The sequence below is a fragment of the Procambarus clarkii genome, chromosome 31 (assembly GCF_040958095.1).
Source record: "Procambarus clarkii isolate CNS0578487 chromosome 31, FALCON_Pclarkii_2.0, whole genome shotgun sequence".
NCBI lineage: Eukaryota > Metazoa > Arthropoda > Malacostraca > Decapoda > Cambaridae > Procambarus > Procambarus clarkii.
Genome location: NC_091180.1, coordinates 18,602,450 through 18,621,299, shown reverse-complemented (window position 1 = coordinate 18,621,299; position 18,850 = coordinate 18,602,450). Strand labels below are relative to the sequence as shown.

The 18,850-nt window shown below is 45.5% G+C and overlaps 1 protein-coding gene across 5 annotated transcripts in view; it reads right to left on the bottom strand.

The window, feature by feature from the left end:
- LOC123758679 (uncharacterized) overlaps window positions 1-18,850 on the bottom strand; it is a 465,943-nt gene that overhangs the window by 37,243 nt on the left and 409,850 nt on the right. For all 5 annotated transcript variants that reach the window (XM_069334423.1, XM_069334425.1, XM_069334424.1 and 2 more), the window contains 2 exons: window positions 17,486-17,599; window positions 4,243-4,467 (listed from right to left, as the gene is read on the bottom strand). In XM_069334423.1, coding sequence (XP_069190524.1) covers window positions 4,243-4,467; window positions 17,486-17,599 — 339 coding nt within the window. The remainder of the gene's footprint in view (window positions 1-4,242; window positions 4,468-17,485; window positions 17,600-18,850) is intronic.

The following is an 18,850-nucleotide window of genomic DNA, read 5'->3' as shown; positions in this document are numbered from 1 at the left end:
ACATAATTCATCGTCTTTTCGTAAATTCTCGCTGTGGATGAAGAACAACACAGCAATCAAAGATTTAGTTTGCCAAACAAGAAATGAAGTTTGGATTAAACAGAAGCTTAACTAACCCCCCCCCCTCCTCCCCTCCCCACATACACCCCCACACACACACACAAACAAACACCCCCTCTAAAAAAAGGTGTCAGTAAAATAGGTCATTATATATAGAGTCCACAATGCCGACATTTTATAAAAGGTGTATTGTCGGGTAGGAGCGGAGAGGGTGGAAGAGGAGCCTCGTCCGCCCTGCTGGAAACAGCGGAAGGTAATACGCTTCTCAAATGTATATTTATGAGACTAATATCTCTGCTCAGTGAATGAGAATAAAAGCTATAACGTAAAGATGGGAATTGGAGACGGCTTTGTGGGATGAGCGGTGGAGGGGCCGATTGTGTGGGGAGGGGGCGGGTCGTAGGAGTGGGTGGTATGGTGGTTGTGGTGGTGGTAGAGGTGATGCTCTGGTGGTGGTGATGCTCTGGTGGTGGTGATGCTATGGTGGTGGTGATGCTATGGTGGTGGTGATGCTATGGTGGTGGTGATGCTATGGTGGTGGTGATGCTATGGTGGTGGTGATGCTATGGTGGTGGTGATGCTATGGTGGTGGTGATGCTATGGTGGTGGTGATGGTAGTAGTAGTGTTGATAGTGGTGGTGGTGGTGGTGGTGGTGGTGGTGGTAATGGTGGTAATGGTGGTAGTGATGGTTGTGGTAGAGGTGATGGTGGTGATGATGGAAGTGGTGGTAGTAGCGGTGGTGGTGGTGGTATCAGTGGTGGTGACAGTGGAGGTACCTGAAGTGTACCTGGATAGCGTTCTGGGAGTTCTACTTCCCAAAGCTCGTGAGAGCTTGGTCCAACAGGCTGTTGCTTGGAGCGGCCCGCAGGCCACATACCCATCACAGCCCGGTTGGTCCGGCACTCCTTTGAGAAAACTATCCAGTTTTCTCTTGATGTCCACGGTTGTTCCGGCAATATTTCTTATGCTCGCTGGGAGGGTGTTGAACAACCGCGGACCTCTGATGTTTATACAGTGTTCTCTGATTGTGCCTATGGCACCTCTGCTCTTCACTGGTTTTATTCTGCTTTGCTTCATATCGTTCACTCCAGTATGTTATTTTACAACATGAGGTGATAAGTCACAACATGAGGAGGTAAATCATACTTAAACGGTCTTGTTTAGGTCACAAGAATCTACTTTTCATATCAGCGGTGAACTAGCTTTGCCTATCCTCCGCACTGATATAATGAAAGTCTTCAACATTGCATGGGCAGCACTTCTTTAAGCAAATATCAATATTACATTCCACCAAAACATAGGTTTATTAAAATCAGAAGCGCAATTTAAAAATGAAATTAGCAAGAAATTAAATGGTTTCTGCCAGAGATCCATTAAGTAGATTTTTGCCAGACCGGTTTCGGAGAGGCCGAGAGACGTAAGCGACAGCAGGGGATTGTATCCGGCTAAATAATTTACGGCCGGATCGTAACGTTCCGTATTCGAAGAAAAATAGTAAAGCAGGGAATTAGCGAGATTTATTTCGATTTACAAGCACTTAGATTTAATTAAATTAAAAAATTGCAGTGATTTCATTAAGTTATTTAGTGTTAACATTTTGTGCAATATTTTCTACAGCAATTATTACACTAGAGAAATCTTGCATAATATTGGCTACACTATTTACATCTTCACTATTTATACTCTAGTACTTTATAATACAAATTAACAACCATAATTATTACTATAATTATTAAGTTTTTGAAGACGTATCTTGTGTTAGTTACTTTGTTGAAAAACAGAAATCCTTTTTTTCAGCAATCTTCATCAGAAATGTATTCATTGTCATTTTTTAGATATTTTTCAAGATGTTTGAATTGTTCCAGCGAGTGATTTGGTTGTCAATATGCTGAACAAAAATTCGTATAATTTTTTTTCGCATGAGAGAAGTGTCGAAATTGGTGCGTTGTTGTAAGTGAACATGCACCAAGTAGTCTCAAGTTGCAGCTCTTATTGGATGTGCTTCTCTTGAGGGAGTTATTGAGAAGCTTAAAGTGGGCGATGCATTTGATGACTTCGCACAACACACAGCAACCATCTGTGTTGCAGAGTCTTCATACAACAGTGGTGGACTAATATTTTATGTTATTGTATTGCTACAATATCTTGGGGGATTCGGCACCACAACCGGGCACTTCGGCCCCCTCACATTGTAGTCAAGTTTAACCCTTGACCTCGTATTTATCAAACAAAAATCTCTGGAATTTGGCGGTCTAAGTGTGCTCGTATACTGTTGAGCTCTCGACAGTCGGTAGTTCCACACTAAACAAGTGTATTCTATTTCAAGCCATAAGAAACAACGCATTCAATTGTTGTAATAGTCGAACTTTAATTTGGTTTTCAATATTACGAGATATAGACCCAGGATATCCTCACTGAACCACTTGCAAAGGAATTAAATTTAAATAAATATGAACTAGATCAGGAGTTTCCAAATTGGGTTCAGTATAAGCTTTATGGGTATTGGTGAGGCGCGGGAGGAAAGTGTTATACCCTCACTGACTCAATACTTTAGAAACATTATTGTATCAGCAACTGTATCTGAATTAGCGCCAGGAAAACAAAAATAGTTTCATCAAGTACAAACTATGACTTGTTCAGCTTGACTCTAGAATGTCTCTGGATTCAGCTTTCAAAAGAATGACACGAAATTGCATCTCGTGCATTGAAGTGTCTTATTACATTTACAATAACATTTGTGTGTCAGATCATGTTATATACAGAATAAACACTATACATATAGACTGTGGAAACCTATCTACACATGCAATTAACATTCAATGCTCCAGTAATGAGACCCAAGGCATAGACAACCATTGCATTTTTTATTGTTTTTAAATACAGTATTATTTTATTGTCAAATTTTCAATTGTTAAGTTCCCTTAATTAACGGAATTTTACAATAAATTTGAATAATAATTCCATATTATTTGATCCTTATTTTTACTTAATTTATCTGGGGATTTCTAAATAACTATCATCAAGGTGATATACACCTTAGATAAATATTTGAAATGTGTATATATTGTGTATATATTTATTTCGTTTGCATTATATTCTGAAAATTATTCATATTCCAAGAAATGTGAAAATATTCACTCGTTAGGGTTATAAAGAAAGCAGTTGAATATAATTATTCAGTTGTTTAAAAAGTTTGGAATCACTGGTCTAAACAGAAAATATCACAATATATTAAAAACACATTTATTTTTGAAAATCCCGTGATAACATATTAGTGTCAAATGAAGACATTGTAGTAGCGAAGGAAGTTGGAGAAGCAGCCGCAATATTACAAAAATGAGAATTTATCAGAGCAAAAAACACAGTGAATGAAGAATAGAAAACGGGAAGAGGAGAAAGACAATGAAATAGTTGAACATGAAGGAAAAACAAAAAAAAGAGAGACATAAGAAAGACTAAATACATTACAACACGCCCCGGGGGTGTGCTCACACGCCCCGGGGGGGGGGGGGGGGGTGCTCACACGTCCCGGGGGGGGGGGGGGGGGGGTGCTGACAAGCCCCGGGGGGTGGGGGTGCCCACAAACCCTGGGTAGCCCTTGTGAAGAAGACATTGCAAAACTGCAGAATGATGATACTCAAGTTTTCGATTGGGAAGTTGAAAATAATGTGATGTTTAATAGCGATAAATTCCAGGTACTTAGTTGTAATTGTGTCTTGTATCCTGTACTATGTATTGTATCCTGTACTATGTTGAAGATCTTCAAGACACAATCAGATCTGCCCATAGTAAGAACATAACACAAGAATAACGGTAACTGCAGAAGGCCTATTGGCCCGTACGAGGCAGCTCCTATTTATACCCACCCAATCCCACTCACATAGTAGATAGTAGAAAATCCCACATAGTAGGAAAGCAACATGCAAAGGGTCTGGGAATGATGATGTCAGCAGTTCTAAAATTTAAAGAGCAAAACCAAGCAATATAGCATCAGCCAGGAAAATGATGGGATGGATTATGTGAACGTTCAAATCCGGGAATCCCTTCACAATGCTCATACTATTTAAATCTCTTGTGGTGACCCGCCTTGAGTACTGCTCGATGCTCACTTCCTCTTTCAGAGCAGGAGAGATTGTTGAAATAGAACAAATACAGAGAAGATATACACGGGATGTACTCACAATACATAGTTATGAAGATAGAGGCGTCAGTGATGTTGAGAGCCACCAGTGCCTGGGCGCGGTCGAGGGCGGTCAGTCTGCAGGTGAGGTGGGCGTTGCGGTGCTCCTCCTGCAGGTCACTCAGGGTCAGCTGGTTGATGGCCACGCCCTTCTCTGCTGCCGCCCACGATGAGTCTATCTCCTCCCCGTCCAGCAGCCACGCCAGAGATACCACCTCCGAAGACCCTGCCAGGGATGACCAGTGTTATTACTGTGTGTAGCTGTATACAACGGCAATAGAAGATTAGAGCTGGTGAAGCACTACATCATAAACACTCGTCTATCAACAGCCAGCTGTTGATACAGCTGATCTCAGATACATCCTATCGTCACGACCACGTCTCAACCACCAGCCCACACCTCGCCTCCCGCCTCAACCAACAACTGGGGTAGCATCTCCCTTCACCTCATCAAATCTGGTGATATATACTGTAGTTTCAATTTGTATCCAACAGCACCGCTCCTGTGCCAGGTAAGTGCACTACGGGCTCACCATAGCCAGTGCTACTTACAACGTTTTGTTCCGCGTTGCTGAATCTACAACAACAATATTTTATCCATATTTTCTCAGCCTCCGAAGATGTTGAGAGCTTCAACGAAACGGATCATTTAGTCACGTAAATAAAATTGTAAAATGAACTTGATTTATTTAATTTCCTCTGTATATGATAATGAATGTAACAAAAATATAAGATTCGTACTTGAATCATTGTTCCTTTTATGGGAATTTGATTCGGATGGTGAACCCCGCGCGGTCAGAGGAGAAATGACCGCGCCTTCTCGGGTATCCCTTCTAAAGAGTACATGTACACGTGATTCACCTTTGATGTCCAAAGGGTTTGGAAAGGATGGATGGGGGGGGATAGAGGGATGGGGAAGTGAAATTTTGGAAGAGGATGTGGGGTAGAGAGAGAGAGAGGAGGATTGAAAGGTCGGTGGCCAGTCCACCATGAGGTTGGCGTATGTGTGTGTCGTTTGTTTAGGTGTGTGGTATGTTGGGTTGTCAGTACATTGGTTGGGTGGCCAGTGTTTGTGTCCCAGCTGGTGTCTGGAGACCCTAGAGCCGCTAGAGATGGTTGCAGGAGATTAATCTTACCAACATCACGGCGGGTACTCTTCTGGTAACACAAAAGGGGTTTTTGTTATTATTATTGTTTTTATTTATTTATTTATGTTTTTTAAGTACAAATCAGGTCCAGGATGGTCCGTTTATGTGGGTCGTCTGGCAGGCCACTTTGTATTAGTGTTCTCGGGAAGGTCTGGTCATGGATGGGTCTGATCAATTGTTCCCGTGGTCACTGGTGGTGGTAACTGCTTGGTGGGCTTCTTCGGGGTCTGGGACATGTGCTTCATGCGGTACAGCTGCCGTCTGGCCAGGTAGCTGAGCCTGGTGCTCATTGGCATCATGCTGAGAGTCTCGTGGATCTGGTCTGTTCTTGCCCTGTCCACCAGCGACGGGGCCGCCGCGAAGCGAAGTGTTTTGTTTTGGACCCGTTGGTTCTTCAGCATGTTGGCTTTGTTGGCGAGGTTCAGCGGCACGTAAAGGTACTCCAGGCTGGGCCTTATATTTATTCCGTATAGGTGGAGCTTCATGTGGGATGGGGCTGGCCTGAAGCGGAATAGCCTCGACAGGGAACAATTAGACATAGCTGCCTTGTCTACTAAGTGTAAATATTATATTATATATATATATATATATATATATATATATATATATATATATATATATATATATATATATATATATATATATATATATATATATATATATGCCCAAAACATGCCACCCCGTGGCCAAGAATGTAGGTCTCCATCTCTATGGTTTGCTTAGGGAGATAAACAGCTGCAGATATATTCACTAAATTATGAATTCACAGGGTAAACAATTCTTAGTGAGAGTGTGAGTGAGAGAGGAGCTCGGAGGCGCTATCACCCTCACCCACACCCGCCCAGGAAATAATAACAGTTCACAGTCTTAGCTGAGCTCTCGGAGACCACCAGACCAGGAGGAGGAGTTGGAGGTGAAGGGGGGGGGGGGTGGAGGAGGAGGAGGAAAGGAGGAAAAGAATGAGAGGGAAGGAGGAAAAAGTGATGGCCAGGAGGAGGAGGGAAAGAAAGCTAAAATAGGAAACCTGTTTCACATACTAATTTCTTCTCGTGGCCACCCCCTCTCCCCCGCCCCCCCTCACCCATCCCGCTCCCAGGGTAAAACACACTAATAAAGTACCGTCAGCACCATATACGAAGCTCCCAAGTTTCCAGGAATGTTCACAAACGTTGAGTAAGACGTTCTTCAGAGCTCTGACTACAGCCTGCACAACTCCACCCAGGAGCATGCAGGTTGATCACACATCACCTCCCTCACACACATACCTATATAGTAGAGACCTATATAGCTATATAGACCTATATAGACCAGGTCTAACTATAGACCTGTATCACTGACAAGCATCCCCTGTAAAATACTGGAAATAATTAGGCTACGACTGGTTGCACACCTGGAGAACGTTAGGTTGTGAACAGACATCACATGGGTTCTGGAAAGGGAAATCGTGCCTAACAAATCTTCCGGAATTCTATGATAAAATAACGAGGATAAGACAGGACAGAGATGGTTGGGCAGACTGCATATTTCTGGACTGCCAAAAGCCTTTGATACAGTACCGCACATGAGACTGCTGTTCAAACTCGAGAGGCAGGCGGGGGTGGGAGGAAAGGCCCTAGCATGGATAAGGAACTACCTAACAGGAAGGAGCCAAAGAGTTACGGTAAGGGGGCGAGAAGTCGGACTGGCGCACAGTAACGAGTGGAGTACCTCAAGGATCGGTGCTGGTCCAATTCTATTTATAATATATGTTAACGACATGTTTACAGGAGTAGTCCTACATGTTGATGTTCGCGGATGACGCAAAGTTGATGAGAAGAGTTGACAGATAAAGATTGCAGGATCCTCCAAGAGGACCTGAACAGATTGCAGAGATGGTCAGAGAAATGACTACTGGAGTTCAACACGAGCAAATGTAAAGTTATGGAAATGGGACTAGGAGATAGGAGACCAAAGGGACAGTACACAATGAAGGGGAACTGCCCACCTGTGACGACGCGAGAGAGAGACCTGGGCGTGGACGTAACACCTAATCTATCTCCTGAAGTACATATAAATAGGATAACGACAGCAGCGTACTCTACACTGGTAAAAGTTAGATCATTAAGAAACCTAAGTAAGGAGGCATTTAGGTCGCTTTACACTGCCTACGTGAGGCCAGTCTTAGAGTATGCCGCCTCATCATGGAGCCCCCATCTGAAGAAACATTTAAAGAAACTGGAAAAGGTTCAGAAGTTTGCAACGAGACTCGTCCCAGAGCTACGAGGGATGGGGTATGAGGAGCGCCTGAGAGAACTGTGCCTTACGACACTAGAAAGAAGAAGGGAGAGGGGTGACATGATAGGAACGTATAAAATACTCAGGGGGATGGACAGAGTGGACAGAGACGAAATGTTCACACGGAATAGCAACAGAACGAGGGGACATGGGTGTAAGCTGGAAACTCAGATGAGTCACAGGGATGTTAGGAAGTTTTCTTTTAGTGAGAGTAGTGGGAAAATGGAATGCACTTAAGGAACAGGTTGTGGAAGCAAATAGTATTCATAATTTTAAAACTCGATATGATAGGGAAATAGGACCATAGTCATTGCTGTAAACAACCGATGCTCGAAAGGCGGGATCCAAGTGTCAATGCTCGATCCTGCAGACACAATTAGTTGAGTACAATTAGGTGAGTACACACAAACTAGGCAAAAAGATATGGAACAAAGCTTGTTCCAGGACATGGCAGGAAACAGCCGAGAGATCTCAAACTCAGCATCAGGAGGAAGAAGCAGTGGGGATGTAACAACGTACAAGACAACGCCCCAGGGTAGTATGACTATCATACTGTGTAGGAATACGAGGGTTGAGTGAAGGAATGACGCCAAACCACTTACGCCATCGGGTTTCGAACTTAGATTGACAATAAGAAGGGAAAGCGTCGCTTGACCAATTTGTCGAAGATATCGAGCACGGTAAATAATTTCCAAACAGTAAAGGGAGTTAATAGTCGTCAAAGGCGCTATGTTCACGCGGATATATCCACGAGGAACAGCAGCACAAGTTTATATCCACGAAGATAATCAGCAGCTCACCGGGTATGTTCGTGCAGAGGAACACTACCACGCTAAGCCATGCTGGAAAAAAGTAAGAGATGGGAAGCAAGAAATCCAATTGAGCCAGTGAGGTGTGAGGAGTAACCGCTCCAGCCCCAAACTCCTGACCAAATGGACTGGGTCAGGAGGAGACATTATGAGGATCTCTTCCATAAACGAGTCAATACGACATAAGTCACGGACATTTTCTTGATTGACAAGCAGCTGTAAGGAACGGGACCATGTAAGGACGTTCAGATGAGTATAGACGAGTCCAGCCTCTGCTCACTCACCAACGTGGGTGAGTAACAAAGCTGGTCCCAGGACGACCTGCGGTGGTATACCAGGAATGGCCCAAAGAAATAGATCTGAATATAATGACGCTAAAACGAGGAGAGGAGACATAACAGACATATACAATACTTCGGGAATTGATAGAATGGAAAAATGAGGCAATATTTACAGTGAATACCACAGCAGCCAGAGAATACCCCAGATGTACCAAGAGCCACAGGCGAGACAGAGTTGTGAGGAAATATGACTAAGGAATGAGTGACAACGTTGGAGTGACCTAGACGAGGAGTTACAGGTCCATCCAGAGTAACATAAGTAGTTATGACGGAGACAAATCACTGAACAACCAACAGCTGGTGAAGCAGCTGCTCAGGAACTTTATCGCGATCTTGCAAGCACAATTAGGCGAGTACATGTACACAATAAAATACAAAATATATTGTACTGTATACTAAAAAGGGTTTACCCGGTGATGCTCGGGTCTGTTGGTCTGTGTCTCCCCCCCCCCTCCCTATATCTTGGCTGGACGGTAGAATGACGGTCTTGCTTCGTGCAGGTCGGCGTTCAATTCCCGATCGTATTAGTGGTTGGGCACTATTCCCTTTACCCCCGTTCCATCCCAAATCCTTATACTGACCCATTCCAAGTGCTATATATACGTAATGGCTTTGCACTTTCCTTTGATAATTCCCTCCCTGCTGATTTAATGTCAATAATAGCCGCGAAATCTGTTGATAAATTCTTGATGGACAATCAAACCGATATTTCAAACTTCATAGGAGTCGTTTGATCCATCAAACTATTGTGATTTCTATGTGTAATGAAGTAAGGGCGAAGAGGTAGAACAGCTTATTGACAGAGCCCGGGTGCATGGGGGGAATTGTGTAAAACCCCGCGGTTTGTGTCTCCGAGAGGCTGCAGGATCCGAGTAAGGTCAGTAGAACTTCCGGTTGCAATTTTTTTTGCCATGTCGTAGCTCAGTCGATTAAGGCAGCGTCTGGGATCCTCTCGAACGTAGGTTCGAATCCTCGTTGCGGCCCTTGTGGATTTGTTCCTAGGAGTCGTTTTCGTCACTATAGGTGTCCGTCCTACTTAAGGAGGGGCATGGGGAATCGATCCCAATCACCCTATGACACTCGCCGTACCATCACATGTTAACGTGGACAGTTACATTAGGCTAACCACAATCATATGGCCTCCAGCCTCTAACAAACTAACATCCTCTTTATCAATATAGTTCGCATATTTAATAAAGCAATACGAGAGAAGATGATTTGCCAAATATAATAATAAAAGCAGACGATGAGTCACAATAACGTGGCTGAAGATATGATGGCCAGACCTTACACCAGATATGATGATGAGACCATCCTGGACCATTATAAAGTGGATTACACAATATACTTGATAATGGTCCACGACGGACCGAAACGTCGTCATCTCTTCATCTTCATGTGGGAACAAATTCACAGGGACCGTGATGAGGATTCGAACCTACGTCCGAGAGCATCCCAGACGCTGCCTTAATCGACTGAGCTACATGTGTGGTTTAGTCTTCATAAAAATATAAATCTGGGAGCCGCAAATTGGTTAAAAAAAATTATTTGTAAACTAAGATGTTAAATCACCTTTCGTCGAGAAGATATTAGTTATATATTTTGAGGTCGTCTGGAGGTTAAAGGCTAATGCTATACTTAGCAAAGTTCTACAAGCGGTTTAACAGAGGCACGCAATATATTTAACATTTATTAACACATGTAATCTGGAAGTAACATTAGGCTTGTGATATATTCATCAAAGGTCATAAGTTAGATAAAAACTTTGTTTATATAAATTCGTGTAAGATTAACAAAGGTTTGTGTGTACGCGAAGAAAAGACCCAATATATGTGTCTATTAAAAACCACATTTTTGGATGTAATCTACATTCTTTATCAAGATACAGTATACAATAGCAGAACATTGAATACAATATCTTGAGAAAGGATGTAGGTTACTTCCGAAAATTTGTTTTTAATTCGCTTGCATACATATATATCGAGTCTTTCCTTCACCTGCATTCAAACACTCCGGTATTGTATTAAGTTTCTCCAGAGGCTTGTGTGTTGTATAATACAGGCTGCTTCAAAGATGTAATATATTTAACATATTAATATTATCTTGTGATATGTTGAAAATATGTTGTTTTGTTTCTCCTGTTATTCTTTTATGTTAATTCCTGTAATAAAATTTGACAATGCTTGAAGCTCCTCCCCAAATAATTTCGATTTGATATAATTATTTTATTATATATTATCACTTTTTAATATTTGTATTACATCACGATTAATTATAATATTACTGTGTCATTATTTTGATTATAAATGTTAATTGTTCAAGTGTTCATCAACAAAACAAATCCACACAAAAATTGCGTGCAAATTTAATGAGAAATATTTAAAGCATTTCTCAAAATGGCCAAAATTTAACACTTATATAATCAACATTTATCGTCATCAAACTCTACATGGAACAGTTTTCGTAAACTCAGGTGTTAGAGTTACTGGTTTACCATCGTCCAGGATACTCGCAGTACAGCACGAGTGTAAACAAAGCAGCAATTCTGAGTACAGGAACTGTAAACACTCTGAACATGTTTTAAACATGTTAAAAAAAACCGCCCATACGTCCATTACCACAGCTCGTTCTTGGCCCCAATGGACACTATTCACCCGGGAAATGATGTCATTTGCAAAGTTTGGGAAGAATTTGTATTGAACGGGGTCAGCGGCCGAGGCAACAGATAATAACGGGGTCAGCGGCCGGGGCAACAGACAATAACGGGGTCAGCGGCCGGGGCAACAGACAATAACGGGTTCAGCGGCCGAGACAACAGACAATAACGGGTTCAGCGGCCGAGACAACAGACAATAACGGGTTCAGCGGCCGAGGCAACAGACAATAACGGGTTCAGCGGCCGAGGCAACAGACAATAACGGGTTCAGCGGCCGAGGCAACAGACAATAACGGGTTCAGCGGCCGAGGCAACAGACAATAACGGGTTCAGCGGCCGAGGCAACAGACAATAACGGGTTCAGCGGCCGAGGCAACAGACAATAACGGGTTCAGCGGCCGAGGCAACAGACAATAACGGGTTCAGCGGCCGAGGCAACAGACAATAACGGGTTCAGCGGCCGAGGCAACAGAGCAGACAATAACGGGTTCGTTAATTACTTCCCAGCTCGTTCTTGGCAGACGATGGCTTCCAGGCCCGACATTAGTGCCAGAGGGTTCGCGCCACACTCGCTGTGCTTGTTAATTGGCAGAACGCGGGTTCGATACCAGTCAACTTGATAATTTGGTGAAGTAAGGAGAACCCAGGTTCGATCCCCAGGAGACTAATTGACAGTTTTGTATAACATTTTAAGGCGGTGTAAAACTACGTTTCTTGACTTCCCAAAAAACGGAAGACTTTAGTAAGAAAATATGTTATTAAGGATGTCACTGTTTCCCGACTTCTCCACTTCTTTTGCGACCTCTCTTCCCTCTCTTCCACTCCTTCCCTCTCTTCTCCCACGTTTCCGTTCCTCCGTCTCCTCCTTACTGTCCCATGGCACTGGCACTGTTCTCTCAGTGTCATTCTATCATATTTTAAACACATTTTTTATAAAACTTTTTCTTTTCCTAATGTTCTCTGCCACTTTTCAAATTTTGTTCACTTCCTTTATCACTTCTTGCCGCTTCTTCTCTTCCAGTTCCACTTCATTCTCCAGCTTCACTATTTGCTGACATTCCCGTAGTTGATCTTCACATTCTTCATACTTTATTCAATCATATCAAAATTTCCATTTAATTTTTGCATTAATCCCTTTCACCCGGTCGGCCGAGCGGACAGCACGCTGGACTTGTGATCCTGTGGTCCTGGGTTTGATCCCAGGCGCCGGCGAGAAACAATGGGCAGAGTTTCTTTCACCCTATGCCCCTGTTACCTAGCAGTAAAATAGGTACCTGGGTGTTAGTCAGCTGTCACGGGCTGCTTCCTGGGGGTGGAGGCCCGCTAGAGGACCGGGTCGCGGGGACACTAAAAAAGCCCCGAAATCATCTCAAGATAACCCTTATTTTGTTCCTCTTCTTCTGATCCTCGTTTCTCCTCGTGTTGTACCTGCTCCTCTTTCTTCTCAACCTCTCCTCTCAGTCTGCCCCCCACCCCTGCTCCTCTGACACTGCTCACGCCGCCACATCAGCTGCCCGTCACTCAAGGAGTTACCTCACAACATTGTACAATCCACAATATAATTTCGCGGCTGTTTATTGTACCTCTCCCGGTGTAGTGAAGTGGTCGCTGTTAGAGGTGGCGCTGCGAGCTCCAGCTGCCGGCCCCGGCCGTCTCGTCTGTAACACACGTGCTGAGGGCGAACCTCTCATTGGACGGTTTGAAGGGAAGGGACTTGGTGACATATCAACAACATGGATTCAGGGAGGGTAAATCTTGCCTGACTGGCTTAATAGAATTCTACGACCTGGTGACAAAGCCGGAAATTACCGTGAAGTGTTGCAACCCCCTTGCAACACTGCGCGGTTCACCCTTGCTACACTGCACAGTTCACCCTTGCTACACTGCACGGTTCACCCTTGCTACACTGCACGGTTCACCCTTGCAACACTGCACGGTTCACCTTGCAACACTGCACGGTTCACCCTTGCAACACTGCACGGTTCACCCATGCAACACTGCACGGTTCACCCTTGCTACACTGCACAGTTCACCCTTGCAACACTGCACGGTTCACCCTTGCAACACTGCACGGTTCACCCTTGCAACACTGCACGGTTCACCTTGCAACACTGCACGGTTCACCTTGCAACACTGCACGGTTCACCCTTGCTACACTGCACGGTTCACCCTTGCTACACTGCACGGTTCACCCTTGCTACACTGCACGGTTCACCTTGCAACACTGCACGGTTCACCTTGCAACACTGCACGGTTCACCTTGCAACACTGCACGGTTCACCCTTGCAACACTGCACGGTTCACCCTTGCTACACTGCACGGCTCACCCTTGCAACACTGCACGGTTCACCCTTGCAACACTGCACGGTTCACCCTTGCAACACTGCACGGTTCACCCTTGCAACACTGCACGGTTCACCCTTGCTACACTGCACGGTTCACCCTTGCAACACTGCACGGTTCACCTTGCAACACTGCACGGTTCACCCTTGCAACACTGCACGGTTCACCCTTGCAACACTGCACGGTTCACCCTTGCAACACTGCACGGTTCACCCTTGCAACACTGCACGGTTCACCCTTGCAACACTGCACGGTTCACCCTTGCAACACTGCACGGTTCACCCTTGCAACACTGCACGGTTCACCCTTGCAACACTGCACGGTTCACCCTTGCAACACTGCACGGTTCACCCTTGCAACACTGCACGGTTCACCCTTGCAACACTGCACGGTTCACCCTTGCAACACTGCACGGTTCACCCTTGCAACACTGCACGGTTCACCCTTGCAACACTGCACGGTTCACCCTTGCAACACTGCACGGTTCACCCTTGCAACACTGCACGGTTCACCCTTGCAACACTGCACGGTTCACCCTTGCAACACTGCACGGTTCACCCTTGCAACACTGCACGGTTCACCCTTGCAACACTGCACGGTTCACCCTTGCAACACTGCACGGTTCACCCTTGCAACACTGCACGGTTCACCCTTGCAACACTGCACGGTTCACCCTTGCAACACTGCACGGTTCACCCTTGCAACACTGCACGGTTCACCCTTGCAACACTGCACGGTTCACCCTTGCAACACTGCACGATTCACCCTTGCAACACTGCACGGTTCACCCTTGCAACACTGCACGGTTCACCCTTGCAACACTGCACGGTTCACCTTGCAACACTGCACGGTTCACCTTGCTACACTGCACGGTTCACCCTTGCAACACTGCACGGTTCACCTTGCAACACTGCATGGTTCACCCTTGCAACAATGCACGGTTCACCCTTGCAATACTGCACGGTTCACCTTGCAACACTGCACGGGTCACCCTTGCAACACTACAAGGGTCACCCTTGCAACACTGCACGGTTTACCCTTGCAACACTGCACGGTTCACCCTTGCAACACTGCACGGTTCACCTTGCAACACTGCACGGGCCACCCTTGCAACACCTACTCTCATACCCTGGAACAACAAATAATGCCTGGCAGCGCCGTGACACCGAGTCTTCCTGCAACATTGCACACTGTGTGTGGCAGGTTAGCGAGGCGTGCACTTCCCGTCAACACCGGCGTCATTTACCTCGCGAATGCAAATGAGTCAAAGCTGAGTATTATCCATCGGTAGGATGAAGTTTGCAGCGAGACGCAAGAGACGCGAGACGCAAGAGAAGCAAGAGATGCAAGACACGCGAGGAGCGAGACGCAAGAGACAACAACATGCTCTCTCACCTGCTTAATTGATGCTTCTTCATTTCCCTCTTGCTCGCATATATTTGATATCTCGCGGAAACTGGTTTTAGTAAAGTCGACAATGTGGGGGCTGACAGCCGGGACGGGGGTGCTGACAGCCGGGGCGGGGGGGGGGGGGCTGACAGCACAGGCCGGGGGGGGGCTGACAGCACAGGCCGGGGGGGGGGGGGCTGACAGCACAGGCCGGGGGGGGGGCTGACAGCACAGGTCGGGGGGGGGGCTGACAGCACAGGCGGGGGGGGGGGCTGACAGCACAGGCGGGGGGGGGCTGACAGCACAGGCGGGGGGGGGGGGCTGACAGCACAGGCGGGGGGGGGCTGACAGCACAGGCGGGGGGGGGCTGACAGCACAGGCGGGGGGGGGCTGACAGCACAGGCGGGGGGGGGCTGACAGCCCAGGTGGGGGGGGGCTGACAGCCCAGGTGGGGGGGGCTGACAGCCCAGGTGGGGGGGCTGACAGCCCAGGTGGGGGGGCTGACAGCCCAGGTGGGGGGGCTGACAGCCCAGGTGGGGGGGCTGACAGCCCAGGTGGGGGGGCTGACAGCCCAGGTGGGGGGGCTGACAGCCCAGGTGGGGGGGCTGACAGCCCAGGTGGGGGGGCTGACAGCCCAGGTGGGGGGGCTGACAGCCCAGGCGGGGACGATTGGGTAGAAAGTGAAACAAGGGAAGAGAAGGTAGACAGCCAAATGGAAAAAGTTTGGAAAAGTTTGTAACATTGTCAAAAACTGTCAGAATATCAAATGTTCAGGAAAAAGATTCCCATAACTACGAGGTGAAGAACAAGGTCAGGTGAACAACGCTGGAGAACAGATGGCAATGTTCTTGGTCATCACGAAACATGGAGGAATAGTGCCCAAGTGGTTGAGCACCATTCCTTTCCCACCGTCCCATCCCAAATCCTTATCCTGACCCCTTCCAAGTGCTATATAGTCGTAATGGCTTGGCGCTTTCTCCTGATAATTCCCTCCCTTCCCTTCCCTCATCCCCCCTTTCCTTTCTCATCCATCCCTTTCCCCTCTATGCCATCTCTTTCTCCTCGATATCATCAATTTTCCCTCTCGACTATTCCTTACCGCCGTCCCTACCCATCCCTCCCCTCAGGTCAGACAAGGGCACGTGGGGGGGGGGGGGGGGCTCACACACTTGAATAATCGCGGTCATTTTTTGCGTCTCGTGGACTTACTGTGGCCCAGCGTCGCTTCGGAGATTAGCCAGTTAAATTGCAGCTTATTTGCTAAAGTCACTGCGATTGGCTAGATTCATGGCAGGAGAAGCATTACAAAAAAGTAAGGAGATTAGCCTGGAATCGATGGAGATAAAATATGTTTGTTCAAGCAACGAAAAATGACATTGTGGCTGCTATTGTCTGAACATTACGACCTCGTTAGGATTAACCCGAAAATTACTTGGCGTTAAGGACCTTCAGTTTATCGTGTCTCGGAGTAATTAATACCTCCAAGTGCGGGTAAATCATTAAGAAATTAATGCGTGATGAAGAATGTGAAATCGTATAATCACGGAGGGAAAATGAAACACGAAATTATTTAAGCAATTTCGTGTTAATCAACTCATCTTCGGAAGAACTACTGAAGAAATCAACGAATTTGCTTAAATGATGTCTTGTTTATTTTCCCTTCGTCGTTATGCGATTTCCTTCACACACACACACCGTCAGCCCCCCCCACACACCTGTGGGGGGGGGGGGGCTGACGGCTGAGTGGACAGCGCTCGGGGTTGTCCTAAGGGTCCGGGTTCGATCCCCTGCGGAGGCAGGAACAAATGGGCAGTTTCTTTCACCCAGATGGGCCTGTTCACCAAGCAGTGAATAGGTACCTGGAAGTTAGACAGCTGTTACGGGCCGCTTCCTGGGGGGGGGGGGGGGGAATCAGTTGATTGAGTGACAGTGGAGAGGCGGGCCTAAACAGCCAGAGCTCAACCCCTGAAAGCACAACTAGGCGAGTACACACACACACTATATATATTATATATATATATATATATATATATATATATATTATATATATATATATATATATATATATATATATTATATATATATATTATATATATATATATATATATATTATATATATATATTATATATATATATATATATATATATATATATATATATATATATATATATATATATATATATATATATATATATATATATATATATATATTTGTGGTGCATGAGGAACGAGATGCATCAGCAGCAGCTGCAACACAGGCGGCACGGGCCAAGATGTACTCACCGTGGTTCGCCTGACAAGCAAGACTGAGGGAGGAGCCCTCAGCCATGGGCCCCACACTGCTCCCGTCCAGAGGGCGCCCCGTGCTGTCCGTCACCGACACTATCCATATGGAATCTGTTGGAGTGAAAACCAAGCCAATATTACAACTGGGATTGGGAGAGACTAGCCCAGCCTATCCATAGTGCAGCTCTCAAGGTACAACCAAGAAAACAATGTTAAAAGTGGACTGACAGAAGAGAAGCTTCAGGAAAACTATCCCTGTTGAAATTTAAAGAAAAACATATCAATGAAAACTGGACTAGAGGAACAGGTGGACTCGAGGAACTGGGGGAGAGGGTGTTTGTTTGTGGGTTGGAGGGACAGGGGAGGCTGCCCTAACACACACACACACACACCAGACAAATGATATTCAGCGCAATACTTGCTAAAGATTGGTCATATCATTAGCCTTAAACAATCCCAATCCCCGTAATCCCCCCCTCGCCTGAGCTACTCAGTAATCCAAAACACCAAATCCTCATTAGAGAAAGACTGAGCTGCGTTAAATTCTCATGACTACCAATGTCAACAGGTTCGGCTCAATACCGGCTGTGTTAGACCTGTTGTTGACCCGTTATCACTATTTCTTCTGACGACACAATGACAAGTGACCCACGAGAGGTCACACACTTGACCTCAGTCTTCGTTGTGACAGAAAGAAGGAAACACATTGAAACAAAATTATCTAAATATTCCTAAACGTGGGAAATTGAAATTCACTCAATCCTCTACCTTTCTGCCCGATCCTTCAATCTCTTCCATCCATTCCTTCCCTTCACTCTTTACCTTCCGTCGCTTTTCTTCCTCTCCCTACGTTTCCTACCCCCCCCCCCCTTCTTCCGGCCCCATGTCCCACTGCTCCCTGTCCCTCGTCCCCTGCTCCACCCCCTCAATTCCCTCAACTCTGACGGGATGATCAAATTGACCTGGGAGGCAATTAGGAGAAAATTGACTTTAATCCGCGCCTTTCATCGATGCTCATGACGAGTCCTAAGTCTTGATATATATTAGAGTTGAAAACTCGTACCAGAACCAAAGTTGATTTGCACTTCATTATATTTAAGTGATCCTCAAGTATGTATATGTTCTTTATTTACAAGATCAGTAACAGTAGCAGTAATAATATAAACAAATATAACCCGAATTATAATAAGCTAAATGATAATTTAAATTAACATTATAATAAGTCAAAATTTGTATTATTATTATTATTACCGTTAATAAGTGCACAACCTCATGGCAAACAAATGTCAGTCAAATTAAATGGCGACAGCGACCAATGACAGCTACAAAATGTTAAACTGAAATGTATTTAAGAGTCAAGCA